Source organism: Juglans regia, chromosome 8, assembly GCF_001411555.2.
Source record: "Juglans regia cultivar Chandler chromosome 8, Walnut 2.0, whole genome shotgun sequence".
Lineage (NCBI taxonomy): Eukaryota > Viridiplantae > Streptophyta > Magnoliopsida > Fagales > Juglandaceae > Juglans > Juglans regia.
This window is the reverse complement of record NC_049908.1, coordinates 28281167-28295946: the sequence shown is the minus strand read 5'-3', so window position 1 is coordinate 28295946 and position 14780 is coordinate 28281167. Positions and strand designations below refer to the sequence as shown.

At 35.4% G+C, this 14780-nt stretch overlaps 2 protein-coding genes and 1 pseudogene across 15 annotated transcripts; all 3 read right to left on the bottom strand.

The window, feature by feature from the left end:
• Positions 1-1509: 1509 nt before the first annotated feature.
• On the bottom strand, positions 1510-5227 carry LOC108987727. 11 transcript variants are annotated; one of them, XM_035693623.1, is made up of 6 exons: positions 4897-5227; positions 3551-4061; positions 3283-3341; positions 2938-2994; positions 1818-1995; positions 1510-1720 (listed from the first exon to the last, which is right to left on the bottom strand). In XM_035693623.1, the coding sequence occupies exons 2-5, from the start codon at positions 4055-4057 to the stop codon at positions 1839-1841; spliced, it is 780 nt and encodes a 259-aa protein (XP_035549516.1). In that variant the 5' UTR covers positions 4058-4061; positions 4897-5227; the 3' UTR covers positions 1510-1720; positions 1818-1838. The 11 variants fall into 11 exon arrangements, 9 of the variants coding, with proteins under 9 accessions (XP_035549516.1, XP_035549514.1, XP_018816256.1 ...); XR_004802287.1 differs by lacking the exon at positions 2938-2994 and having other exon boundaries at positions 3283-3352; positions 3551-4178; XM_035693621.1 differs by having other exon boundaries at positions 1510-1995; positions 3551-4131.
• A 541-nt stretch (positions 5228-5768) lies between these two features.
• On the bottom strand, positions 5769-12447 carry LOC108987728 (annotated as a pseudogene).
• Positions 5769-12451, bottom strand: LOC108987725 (pentatricopeptide repeat-containing protein At1g09820). 4 transcript variants are annotated; one of them, XM_018960704.2, is made up of 4 exons: positions 12371-12451; positions 8435-10458; positions 8110-8196; positions 5769-6474 (listed from the first exon to the last, which is right to left on the bottom strand). In XM_018960704.2, the coding sequence occupies exon 2, from the start codon at positions 10441-10443 to the stop codon at positions 8614-8616; it is 1830 nt and encodes a 609-aa protein (XP_018816249.1). In that variant the 5' UTR covers positions 10444-10458; positions 12371-12451; the 3' UTR covers positions 5769-6474; positions 8110-8196; positions 8435-8613. The 4 variants fall into 4 exon arrangements, with proteins under 4 accessions (XP_018816249.1, XP_035549506.1, XP_035549507.1 ...); XM_035693613.1 differs by having other exon boundaries at positions 5769-6449; XM_035693614.1 differs by having other exon boundaries at positions 5769-6378.
• Between the last annotated feature and the right edge of the window lie 2329 nt (positions 12452-14780).

The window sequence follows — 14780 nt, the reverse complement described above, 5'->3', positions numbered from 1 at the left end:
TAAATGGGTTAAACAGACAAGAAATTAACCCGTTTGACCTGATTAAGTTTAACATAATTTTATATAAATGTTAAAATCACAATATCTATAAAAAAATATATATATAAAACTAACAATAAGTCCAAAATTACAATCCCAATAATAAAAATATCGAAGTTAAAATCCTAAATTTTACTTTTAGGTATAGGAATATAATTGTAACTCTAACTTTCTTAATAGATCATAACGAGTAAAAACGGGTTGACCCTTTATCAACCCATTAAGCAATCGTATCTTAACAGATCAACCCGTTTTGACCCGAATATGTTAAGATTAAACTCAAATCCATTATTATCGTATCGTGTTCGTAAGAGTAATTATATACAGTTCTAGAATGTGTAAGTACCGCACACTTTCTTTAAAAAAAAGTTTGAGTCCACTATTAAAAAATAATTTTTTTCATGTGAATTTTAGATTTATCTATTTTTTAAAATGAGTGCGAGAGATTTGTACACTCTAGAACTGTAAATATTATTTCTCTTTGTGATATGAGTACCACAACAGGGATTGTTGTCAAACATTTACGGAAAAACGATCAAACCTCATAAAACACTACAGTAATTTTCCATCAAAATTGGTCCCCCATCTTCACTTTGTGCATGGAGCTGCCACAAGCAAGCTTCACCATTCAATACGCCAAAAACCCACAGTGCTAAAAGTTGTTTATAGATATCCTCAACGACGGATAAAAAAAATGGACCAGTCTCTTCCACTTTTTACACAGCAGAGAGAAAATCTTTGCTCATCTGAGAAGATGCAGCTTAAACAATTCAGCTCACCCATATCAGACTACTTCAAACAATTTTCAGTGACTTCACGACGTTGAGAATCTCATCATGAATGAAGTCCTAAAACATTAGTGACTCACAACCTCTTCCAAAGCCATTATTGGGAAACTGAAGATAAAAAATGAAGATGTTTTGCATGCTTTTCTGTGATGGCTGACATGGGGGTAGTGAGGATGAGGAATCAGGATAACTGCAATCGGCTTGACAACTAGCTTTTTGCAAGTAGCAGCAGACCTTTTACACCGAAAACAATCTGGCACTAACCCCATAAGTATGAATTGGACATCGATGCACAGAATTTTGGGTTTACACCTCAGAAAAGCAAAATGTCTAAAGATAGTATCATCTCACCATAATTTTGGGAGAATTTTGCTACGCAATAGGGTCATTTTGATAATCATTACTGCAATGCCTGGATGCATGTATTTTTAACGCGCTAAACTAATCATTGAAAATATAAGTAGAAATGATATCAATCCAAGATATGGAGTGAAACACCTATACTACATGATTGTTAAAAAGGAAAACATACGTACGGTAACAATTTGAACAAAGCAGCATACAGACAAGAGGGACAATGTCTATATATTGCTTCTATGGAATATGCAGAAGCATCCGAAATACTTTCAAAAATCAAGAAAAATGCATATGTAAGAATTATTTAGCATATGGTAATACAAGCTTAAATGAAACTGATAAAAGAGATTCAAAGGCCACGATACATCTTGAAATTTACGTGATACAAGTAAACAGTCAGGAGAATGAATACTGACTACTCAATTAAATCCCGAATACTGACTACTCAATAAAATCGCTTAAGCCAAGCCATACTCATCCCGGACAGCAACAAGAATGACTTCCACAAATCTGTGTTAGCTAACATGTCCTGATTCCTATAATTTGATACATGAATTTCAAATAAAGCTGAGAAACTCTTATCATTTTTGCCTTGTAATGCATCAGCTGAGGGTACAGTGTACATAAACTTACTGATTCAATAGCCTGCAGAGATTAAAGGGCTTCTCTATGTGGAGGAGCTAACAAGAGCTTTCGACCTGCACGTATAACTATTTGATTGCCTTGGTGACAAGTGGAAGCATTCCTTGAATACATCATTGTGGTGGAGCTCAAAATGTCATCTCCAAATCCGCATGCTTTGAAAAACAATCTAACAAAACATTTAGGGAGATCAACAAGACAGGAAATACAAACTCAAGCTTTTAGCTCATCTGTCACACTGGAAAAATATCTGGCCATGGTATACAGAATATGGACATGCATGATTATGCTGCTTGTTAACTTCAAGATGGCCAATCTCCAGTGGTAATACAGGAGCGACCTACAGCCCTGACAAGGGAACTTTCCAAGTTTGGCCTGGGATGACATTCTTACAATTTTTTATGTCAAGTTCAAGTTTTTCAATTTTCTAACAACTTATCTGTATGAATTGTGTCACGACCGATTTGTTCGCATAGATAACTCCATGGTTTCAATCAATGTCAAAATATATGGATTAAGGATGGTGACCAGGCTGCGTTTGGATGTTGAACTGAGTTGAGTTGAGTTGAGTTAAGATGATAAAATATTATTAGAATATTATTTTTTAATGTTATTATTATTTTAGAATTTGAAAAAGTTAAATTGTTTATTATATTTTGTGTTAGGATTTGAAAAATTTGTAATGATGAGTTGAGATGACTTTAGTTACCAAACAAAGCCCCAACTCAGGTCTGTTAGTTTTCCCTCCACCCTCGATGGATAGAGGGGGACAGAAGAGGGTGGAGACTAGACCCCACACAATTTTTTTTATTCAAAATTTAAGAAAGTATTGCTCAATAACGTGCTATGGTCAAGAAAATAAAATTTTGTAGTACTAAAAGAATGTTCATAAAAAAAATGCCACTCCATCTTTGGTGAGAATTATTGATATCTACCTCTTCCATTTATGTATGTGTGGATAGGCTGTAGTTTGTTATAGAGGTAAAGACTGGTCTGATTTAGTGAATGAAACCAGGATATTCAATCCTGGATAGTGGCAATTTTTATAAAAGAAAAGAAAGTTAGACCATAGAATTGATATTTTAAAGTTCAAGCAAATCAGTAAAAGTACCTCTCATTCTCTGAGCAAACTGCTGATATGTCATAAATGTCAATGCTTGCAAGCATTCTGAAGGAAGTCAAATGTTAGTGAGAGAGAGAGAGTGTGTGTGTATGAAAGGTACGGAATAATCATGTTTTAAAGATCATATGATTATATGAGTTGATTCCTCCTACAGTTGCCAGTATTCAGAGTAGCAGAAGTGGAAGAACAGTATCGATGTCCAAGAACAAGTTAGATGAACTGGATAAAAGTAACTTGAGCAGAATAAAAAAGTTTAAATTTACCAATACTATAGAAAAGGATAAGTACTCATGAGAGCTCAAATTACTTTTTTATAACAAAGTACCGACTTACCTTACAATTCTTTTAACAATAATCCTGCCGATTCCCATTCCCCGTAATGAAGGGATAACCTGGGAAGCCACTGAAGCATGATTATAAATATATGTAGATGTTAATATCTAGTTGGAAGTAAAAATGGATGGGCAAATTTTAATCTTGTAAACTTGTATAGAATCTGAAGTAGAAAGCAACCCTTTATTCACGTACACGATTGGTGCAAGTAAGAGTGGAATCCGACCATTTAATCATCATCATGAAAATAATAGTAGTCAGGGCATACCATGATATCATAAATGGAAGCAGTCAATCCAAAATCAGAAACAGCACGGCCAAAGCCCACCAGCTGACCATTGGATGGTGTTACCGGCAGCACTTTTTGGAACAAATCTCCCAAACCCAATGTCTTTCTTGGTTTTATCAAATCTTCTAGAGAAGAAGAAGAAGACGACGACGACGACGACGTTTCAGTAGCACATAAAACATCAGTTGGTTTGCAGAAGACAGAGACGACAACAGAGCTGTGGGAGAGAGCTACGCTGAGCTTGTGAATGTCCACCGGTTCAACTCTGACAGTGCCCTCAGAGTCCACATAGCTGGGGAATCGGTGGCAGGAGTGATTGGAGGCACTGTAGAGGTCTTTGAGCTCCTCAGGATTTATGTGCGATGGGGTTGTGGATATATATATTGGGACTAATGCCGGTGGTATAAATGGTTTCTTTGGCAGCAGTACTCTCTTTTCCTTGTCAATTATTCTTTTCCTTCTGCTGCTAACCCATCTTAGTTCCATGCACCTGGACGGATAAACTTTTTGTATTTGTTGCACGCAACCTCCAAAGATAAAATCCATCTCTCTCTCTCTCTCTAGAGAGTCAATTACAGACCATTTGTAACAATCCAAGGAAGGTCATCTACGTACATAACAATTCAAAAATTGTGGTACAGATGCTCTATTGACAAAAGCAAAATTATTGGGCATGGAAATTATTTGGCTGATATCCACATTCACCGACAAAGACCAACAATGAACCAAATTTAGCATATAATAACATGCATATAGATTAGAGAATCAAAATATAATTGGAAAGACAAAAATGCCAACCACATCCATGACCAAACTGGCTAAACGCATGCAACACATTCTCAAAAGATACATGCGTGACACGAAGATATAAAGCGAGTGACATACACTGGAAACGTTTGAACCCCGACAATGAGAGAGACGCAAATTCGCAAAACCCAGAAAGAGACTATTTTTCAGAATCGAAAAACCAATTCGAATTTAAAGAGGGAAAAAGGAAAAGAACTCACTTACGCCATTCCCAAGTAAAGTTCTTCTTTTTTTAGTTTTAAGTATTCCCAAGGAAAGTTTTCACATTTTAAACAGACACGAATTAATCTATGAAAAATAAACTCGAATATTGGTTTGTGGTTGATTCAGGTTCTTCAAACGGTTGGAAATTTTAGAAAAACGAAAAAATACAATAATCCAACACTAGCTTCTTGCGTTACAGTGAGAATTTCATCAAACATTTGGTGTGCTAGACTTCTCTTGAAATCCAAACAATTTTACCACACCTGTCGGCCAGATAACCACATGGACGTGTCACATGGCAGAGAGAAGCTAACCTGGACGAACGGCTGTGGAAAGGTGCTGTCAGTGTGATCCTCGATGATCCACTGCTTCTAAAATATCGAATGACGTTCAGGTCATAGTCCTGAATCCACCGGAGAGCTAAGGTTTTCAGGAAATCAGAGATAAACGTGTCTCTATGTCACAGTTTCGAAGTAGTTACTTCGGTGGAGGATATGATGGAGAGAGAGAGAGAGAAAGAGAGAGAGAAATAAGCAGGAGTTCAATGTTCCATAAGCAATGGAATTTTCGTATCCTTTCAATACTCATCACTCATGTACGAAGGCCTCTCGCACTTGTAAAGAAATCTCCGTCTCAGCTGTCTTTGGTCTCATCCGCTACTATTTAATATTATATTATTATTATTATTATTTATTTATATTTTATTATTATTTAATATTTTATCATTATTTTTTTATTACCATTCACAAATCTTCTAAAATTATCTCACTATTCAAACATAACTTAAAAGTCAGTTTAGATAGTAAAATGAAATAAAATAAATTAAGATAATTTGTGAATACTAATAATAATAAAATTATTAATTAAAATTAAATAAAATGATATAAAATTTCATCCCATCTCGATATCCAAATGGACCCAAAACACATGAAAAATTATTACTATACGAATGTATTGGTGTAATTGACGGGAAAGAAATGATAAAAGCTTGAAATACCGCAAAATAATGGATAAGCTTAAGTTTTATTTTTAAAACATTGTTTTTAGAGTTTTACTACGTACAAATAAGTTTGCGTAACAATCTACGTACTAATATTATTTTTTTTATATTCTAAATTTAAATTAACACTATTTTTAATAAAATTTACTTTTTGACCAATTATATTGAATGAATACACGTATTAGTGTGCAGAATCGCTTATAATTAGACTTACTCTTTCCTTGTTCTTATGTATGGGAGTCAATCTTTGTAGTGGACTAAAATGTCCATGATTTTCTCATTTTGATTGTGTACTCACGGTGTAGTTAGCTTTGCCCTACTATAAATAAAACTTATTTTATTACCTATATATATATATATATATATATATATATATACCATATATACCATAAATCCTATCCTACCTCCAACCCAACTGCCCAATTCAATTCCCACAAGATAGCCAACCTTCCCAAGTCATTGCTCTCCTAGGAAACCAGCAGCACATGTGCCAAACAATGTTCCGGTGCCTCTGAGGAATCCTTCTGTCTGTCATGGTACCACCATAGTATATTGCTTCAAAAAAGTCCCATCCAGAAGAGATAATGGGGCCTATTACGCGTTTGGCTTGCCGGGTCACCAACATTGCCGCCTTTGCAACTTCTTTCTGTGCTTGTTTGGCAGCATCTTTAGCAGACATTCTCTGTGACAATGCATCAACTAAAAGCAGCCTCAATTGCAGAATGCCTCGCCTTTTCAACATGAGCAGCTCTGATGTTGTAGAAGTACAACTTCACACTCTCCTTCACAGCACAAGCTACAGATTCAGAGCCCATGTCAAAACAGTTCAAGAATGTAAACTTTCCACTCTGAGATGACGCTTCTTCCCTAACCAGCTACCGACATTTGTCAGCTATAAAAAGTAAAAGCAAGGTAAACTTTCTATATCTCTATTGGAACAAGATGTATAGAACAGGACAACCAAGTGAAGATATGTAAACATACACAATTAAAAATCACAGAAGCAATTTAAAGATAAAATCAAACACCATTTCTATATTTCGGTATTCGTAAATATTGTTTAAACACCATTGGGTTGAAAGCTCAGATCTCTTTTCAAGAAAAAAAAAACAAATAGGGAGGCTCAAAAACATCAAATCTTTCTCAAAACGCCCCCCAAGGATTTTACCTTGACAAAAGTGTCACCAAAAACAAAATGTAAGAGCTTATTTTAAAATTTGATCTTACCAAAATCAGAAACTAAACATTATTATCACTAATTTTTACTAATGGGTTGACAGTATGTGAACAATAAAAAATAATAATTCAGAAACATATGCAAACCAAAACTAGTCAGACCCAAAAGTAGGTAAAATTGCAATAGCTAATCAAAATTCAAGTCCAGAAAAGTTATAGTAGGAAGGAAGATGAGAAGGCATGGAATAGAAGCAACTCTAAAGTAGATGATCAAGAACAATCAGTATAACCCACCCACCAGATTGTTCCACCAAATAAAGGATGAAAACATAAATTAGTTTAATGTATAGTGCCACAACATATCCATTTTACAGAAAAGTCAGAAAAGCACCAGAAGAGTGATGAAATGAGAAAATCAAGTGTGCAGTTATGAGGATGAATGATTAATACCATTCTGCAAAAGATAAGAGTTACAGGTAATGTTTAAGACCTTATGGGCAAATTGTAATTCCTATCTCAAAAACTTAGCACCCTACAACCGTTCCATATTCATGAACATAAAATCATTCCAAGCATACCGAGTCAATGCATGGCAATAGAATCCAGAACCAAACTAACATAAGAAATCAAGATTCAAACATTTTTAACTTCCTTTCACGTATCTTCATCGACCTATATGGCCGTATGTCACCTCTCCCATACTTACCAACAGAAAAAAAGTATTACTTTACAATATTGATTAGGTCATAATCATTGAGGAAAGCTTGAATTATTGGCATACTTTGTGACCCACCTTTGACCATTTCTTTCTGGTATTGTACATATATAAAACGGCCAACATTATTGAGCTCAACATCCTTCACTCATAACCAACCCTTTTACGTCATTTGCCACAACTTACGACTGATGAAGATAAAACCAACGATGGGTCATAAGCAGCATTAATAACTGAAGCGGGAAGAAAGCTTCAGGAAAAAAGTATGAACCAAAGCAACTTATAATTGTGAATCTTGGAAAAATTTTGGATTTATAATCCGGAATAGCTTATGATGTCAAATTTTACATATTATATTAATTAATAATTTTTTTGATAAGTATAATTAATAATACTACTGATCTCACAATTTTTGTAAAATATCCATGTAACACTAGATTCCAATTTCCTTGAAAATTCAATATGAAAATTATTTTCTTTCATTTCCTGCATTTTCGCAACAACCAAACAGTGCATAACCCGAGACTTCAATAAAACAAAGCAAACACCAAATGATCACACGACAGCCAGAACCCAATTCAAATTCCATCATATACAAGGGAAATATATATATATATATATATATTATTTGAGTACCTGGGATGCTGAGAGCGATGATACAGGTGATGAGGAGCAGAAGCTGACTCCGCTTCTTCTGAAAATCCATGCACTCCAAAGAAAACCCTAACACAAATTCAAAATATATTTTTCACTATACATACATGAATAGTACAGATAGACATATATAATATACACATATATATAATTGGGGACCCTTGACATGATCAAGATTTCTATACTGAATTTTACTTATCATCCACACTACACAGACATATCCACTAAGAATTTGAAAAAGACAATGCAAGTGAATTGGACAGGGATCACAAGCTCTGAATACTTTTAACAGTGAGGAAAGATATACCTTTTAAGGAACATGAAGGATGTGTGCTTGGTCTTGAACTGCAACAATCTAAACATGGCAGGTCTGGTTAGACTTGTGTAACTTGTGAAATGAGGACCCATTCTGCATTTTCTTTTTATCTACTTGCATCCCATGATACATCGGTGATGGTTATAATAGTTCAGTTCTCATTTCAATGGTCAAGAGCTGATAGAGACATTATACAGATGCCCTTCTATGTCAGGAATAAAACCTTTCTCCATCATTTCCTCTCTTACTATTTCATAAGTAGTCCGATTTGGGATCAAACCCCTTTCCAACATCTCATTAAGAAGTCCATTTGCATCTTTCAACTTGCCTTTTCTACAAAATCCTTTAATTAGTACATTGTAAGTAACAACATTTGCCCGCCTTCCTTTGTTCTCCATTTGCATCCTCACATTCAGGGCTGCCTTGAGGTTACCTTCCATACAAAAGCCATCCATCAAAGTATTGTATGTCACATGACTTGGGCTCAAACCCACCTTAAACATCACATTCAAGAGTTTTGCAGCCTTTCTTGACTCCCCTTCCTGGCATAATGCACCTATCAAAATATTATATGTTATATGATCAGCTCTCAGTCCCTTATCCTCCATTTCAAATATAAGCTTTCTGGCTGCTTTTATATCCCCATTTATACACAAACCTCCAATTAGGCAATTATAGGTTGAAGCGAGTGGGAAAACCCCCTTCTCTAACATGGAACTTTGCAGCACAAATGCTTCCTCCATCATCCCATTCTTGCAATAAGCATCAATCAATGTATTAAATGTTATAGCATTGGGAGCCAACCCATGTCCCCTCATATCATCAAACAAGTCTCTAGCTTCCTTTATCATCTTCTTCTGACAAAACCCATTCATAAGCACATTATAAGTAACAACATTTCGGTTCAAACCCAAGCCCAGCATTTCATCCCAGAACTCAATGGCCTCATCAAGCTTTCCAGCACAACACAGCCCGTTAATCAGCGAATTACATGTGACCACATTGGGTTTCAAGCCACGTCTTTGCAATTCTTCAAACAACTTTTTTGCAGCCGATACATTCTCATCTTTACAGAATCCATCAATCAAAATATTATAGGTAACCTCGTTTGGGAAAACTTTATTTGCCACCATCTCCTTCAGAATGGCATCAGCCTTATACATTTTTCCCACCCTACCCATCTTGCAATATCCATCAATAAGAGTATTATATGTAACCACATTTGTCGGAATGCCCCATGCCTTCATGTCCTCAATCACATCCCTGGCCTTGTTCAACTTCCCAACCTTACACAATCCATTAATGACAACATTAAATGTAATCACATTAGGTTCAATCCTCCTTCTCATCATCTCCTTATACACATATTCCACATCCCCAATTGCATTATCCTTGACCAAAGCACTCAATAGCGGGTTACATGAAAACATAGATAACCTAAACCCATAATCCCCAGCTCGCTTAAACGCCTCAAAACCCAAACGGGTCCTCAAATTTCTCACATAGGCTAACACTAACATATCGGCTATTATTGAATTAGCACATAATTTGTTGCTGCAAATTGAAAGTGCATGAAAAATTGAAGAATTTGAGTGCAAGTTCTCATCTTGGACAAATTTGTGTAAGAAAGCCCTGATTTTTGAGTAACTTTTGGTAGTAGCTAACGAGTGCAAGAGCCCAAAAGAGAGTTGGAGAGGGTGTGAGATTTTGAGCTCTTTCTGGGACCAGTTGTAGTACCTAAGAATGATCTCTGGATCGGCCTTTGAGCTAAGCAAATGGCAGAGAAGCGCGGTGGGATCTGTTTCTTTGAGATGGGCCTTGACTTCTGACCAGTGTTGCTTTGATATGAGGTCTTTGAGAATTGGGATGGTGAGGGAGTGTGAGGTTAGGGTTGATGCGGTGGAGTCTGAAGAACAGAAAGGTCTCAGGAAAATAATAAGTCTTCCATCGAAAATTTTTCCCCCAAATACCTTGGAGCTCCGATGGATAAAGATATCCATAAAGATATCCAGAAGCTGTCACAGAGAGAGAGAGAGAGAGAGAGAGTGAGGTAACCAGAAAACGAAAGCAAGGTTTGAAGATGTGTTTATCCGATATATAATTGGAAAGACACAAATGACAACCACATCCGTATAGATTGTATAACAACATGCATGTAGATTAGCGAATCAAAATATAATTGGAAAGACACAAATGCCAACCACATCCGTGACCAAACTAACTAAACACATGCAACTCATCCACAAAAGATACATGCATGAAACGAAGATAGGCAGCAAGTGACCTAAACTGGAAACGTTTGAACCCCAATAATGACAGAGCCGCAAATTCGCAAAACCCAGAAAGAGACTATTTTTCAGAATCGAAAAACCAAATCGAATTTAAAGAGGAAAAAAAGCAAAAGAACAAAAACCGATTCAAATTTAAAGAGGAAAAAAGCAAAAGAACCCATACATGTACTTCAAATTGCATCTGGTTGCATATGTTTTTCAACAAGTAATTCAGAATCAAGGATTTTTTATTATCTCCCTATTCACATGCGGTGAATGATACAAAATATGTTAAGTTTTACATAACCATGCAGTTTTGATATTTTTCTTATATAGATATAGATAAACATTGACTAGATCATGTTCTTCTCATATTTGAAAAACTGATTAAAAATATAAAGTAATTATATATATTTTTGTCAGCTTATGATGCTTAGGTTTCTGTTCATGACAACCCATCTCGGATTTGGACGTTTGGGGGTGGGGGGAGAAAACAGGATTGAGATGAGTTTCAAGAGGACAGTATATGCTACCTAATCTGCAAGGAATTTGGGGTACAAATTTAGTAAGAAGGACATAAAAACAATCTTAAAATATTTGGTGACTAATAATGTCAAGTAAGGTCTGATTGGTACCAACTTTGGTGTTTCTAGTTTGCTTTTATATACTCCTCGACCCTCGTAACGATAGACATAGAGAAGAACAGTTTGATATATGATCCGACCGCCCAAAAAGGCATAAGATTTTGATAATTTATAAGTTGCAACCACTTTTGTTACTCACCACTCAGAGGAACCATTCCTCCTCTCTTGTACATATCACTGATCTGTAATAAAGCATAAAAAGCTGATGATAAAGTGATTGAGTTCTGTGGTGTAAATTATAATGTGGGTTTGAGAGTCTGAGTCAGAGTGTTTGGAGAGAGAGAGTGAGAAAGAGGGGGAGATTCAGTCACCATTTAATTGTCGGGGGAGGCATCCTAAAAATGACAACTGAGAAAGCAAAAATGTAAGAACTTTTTTGTCTCCAATCCTACAAAATTAGCATGGCTTCACTTATTAATAGATCTTTTAATTTTTAGATGGCTACCGATGGGGCAAATATGGACAGAAGCCAGTGCCATAATCTTCTATGTATGACCGTGCGAAACGAGAATCATGGGTGAGAGCATGTTAGGAACCTGATGCAGCACACCGTTTTGGAGAAATGAGATTACACAGCTTCAATAATCAGTGACATACTCACCGTTTTGCATCCTCGAGAATTTCAGCATATTATTGTATTTTGTCTCTTTGTAATAGTTAGTTGCTAGATGTTTACGTGTCAGTCTTTTATTGGTATGGTTTGTTATTCTGCATGAGCATAAGGGAAGGGACTGAGGGGAGGGAGATTATTCTAGAACCTTGTGAAGAACTGATCTGTGTATGGAGGTTGGAAATCCTCGAAGTTTCCCTTATCAAAGCATATGAGTCTATGAGACTCTTTATCAAACACTTTCCCTGCGTCTATTATTTCTTCCGCAAATCACTCTATTTCATTTTACAACAATCCTTATTACATTGCAGCAATTCCCAATTCTCTTTACATTACAACAGATTCCGCAAGTTACACTGATTTACAAGAAGAACCATTACAGAGCAGAGCAACGGTTCCTTACCTGGTTGGTGGTGGCGTCGTGATGGGTGGTGCGGAAGCAAAGCTTTGCTCTGGGGCGGATACAGATCTGTTTTGAGAGCACTCAAATGCAGTCTGCTCCGAATGAGAGCTTACTGGCAGACGGTGGTGGAGGAGATTAGTAACTTGGTGCCGGTGGACGGAGCTGCAAGGGGAACTCGACTGGCAGAGGGAAATTTGGGTGGTGCGGGCTGGGCGGAACTCGAATGCCAGAGCTTTGCTTTGGGTCGACGACTCTTACTGGCCGACGGTGGTGGAGGAGCTGAGCAGGTCGACGCTGGTGGACTGGGCTGTAGAGAGAACTCGAATGGCAGAGAGAAATCTGGGTGGCGCGGGCTGGGCCGAAATCGAAATCGAAATTTGGGTGGCAGCAGCAAAAGGGATCGAAATTGAATCTTGAATGTCCGAAATCTTGAGCAGAGGGTTTTTGGTCACGAGGAAAACTAGGGATCAGCCACTCTAGAAGTACACACAAGACACCTAACGTGGCTTTTTTTCAACAAAACGTACGTTTTGATATAAGAGAAATGAAAAATATCAGCTTAAATCTTCACCGCACCGTATTGAGTTGAAAAAAAAAAAAAAAATCTTAAGAGTGTGTTGTGGCTTCCGGCTGATGCCTAGCATTTCTCGCAACCCGCATCGCATCACCATCCTCTGTCCAGCCCCACCCAGCGATGCCGTCTCTCCGTTCAGCGTCACCTAGAGACGCTCCTTCGTATGCCCAGCGCCGCCACTCCCCACGAGCTCATTGAACGGAGCAAACTAAATTTGAATCCTGCGAAGACCCCCCCTCCTCCCTCGCCAAGCAACCCGCGTCGCCCTCCTTCCTCTCCCATTCAAAATCTGCAGTTCCCTGGGTTTCATCTCCCCATTCGAAATGTGCCATACAACCTCCTCACCAACCTCTTCCGTACGGCTTCATTGCACAACCTGTGGTGTTGCTTCTCACCTCTCAACTCCCAAACGGCCGGTATCAATTTGGTTAAAGTTCTGTACTTTTTAGAGACAAAATATAAATGTAAGCCTACTGTTTATGAAAGTCGGCGCACACCTAGTGCATTGAGTGGAAAAAAAAAAAAAAAAAATTGGGCGGTGTGCTGCGGCTTCCGGCTGCTCCCAAGCATTCCTCCTTTTTAGATTGCATCGGTTCACTATTTTATATATTTTATATTAATTTTTATAAAATATTATATAATATTTTTTATATTATATATAACATAAAATTTTAATCTTAAACATAAAAATTTATTTAGTCATATATTTTAAACAGAAAATATATATTAATAATATTTTATGGCCTAATAAATTCTTAACATATTTTTTTTAATAAATACATAATACATTAGCAATACTAATATATATTAGTATACTAATTACATCTCACTTTAATTAATTAGTATACATTAGTATATTAATATATATTAATTACATTTTATGCCCTAATACTAATACTATTATATAGTTATACTAATTCAAATTACTATAATAAATACTAATATATAGTTATACTAATCATTGATTCACTATAACTAAGGAGATGTTTGGATTCGAAGATGATTTGAGATGATTTGAGATGAACTGAAATGAGTTGTGAATAGTAGTGAGATTTGTGAGTTAAAGTTGTTGAATAGTAATGAATAATAGTGAGACGAGTTGAGATGAGCTGAAATGACTTGCGAATCCAAACGTCTCCTAAGTCACTATAATTATATATAGTATTAATATCACTATTAGTATAGTATATAGTATTAGTAATAATTTAATATCAATTTATTATTATATAATATATAATATATATTCAATAATGTATAACATATGGTATTAGTACTACTATATCACTATAATTTATATATACACACACACACACTATATGTAGTAGTAACACTATAATAGTATAATATATAGTATTAGTATATATTAATATATTATAAGAGTTATAACATAATATATGTATAATAGTATAGTTAACTTAATATGTTAGTATTAATATCACTATTAGTATAGTATATAGTATTAGTATTTTAATATTACTATTAGTATTGGTATGGTCCATAGTTATTTAGTATTATAATATTATTAATTTTGATAAATACATTTCTATTAGATAATTTTTTGTAAAATACCTAATACAATTATTTATTAATCATATACAAATGTAAAAACGAAAAAGTTTAATATATTGACAATTATCATAATACATTGACATACTTTAAGTTAGTAACAAATTAGCAATTAACATTATAAAAATAATTTTAATTAATTATTTTTTAATGAGTTAATTAAATAATTCACATTAAATAGTTTACTTAATTTTAATTTTATTAATCTAAATAATTGTTTTTTATTAATTTATGTGCTAAAAAGATAAATTGAAACTAAGTTAAAAAAAA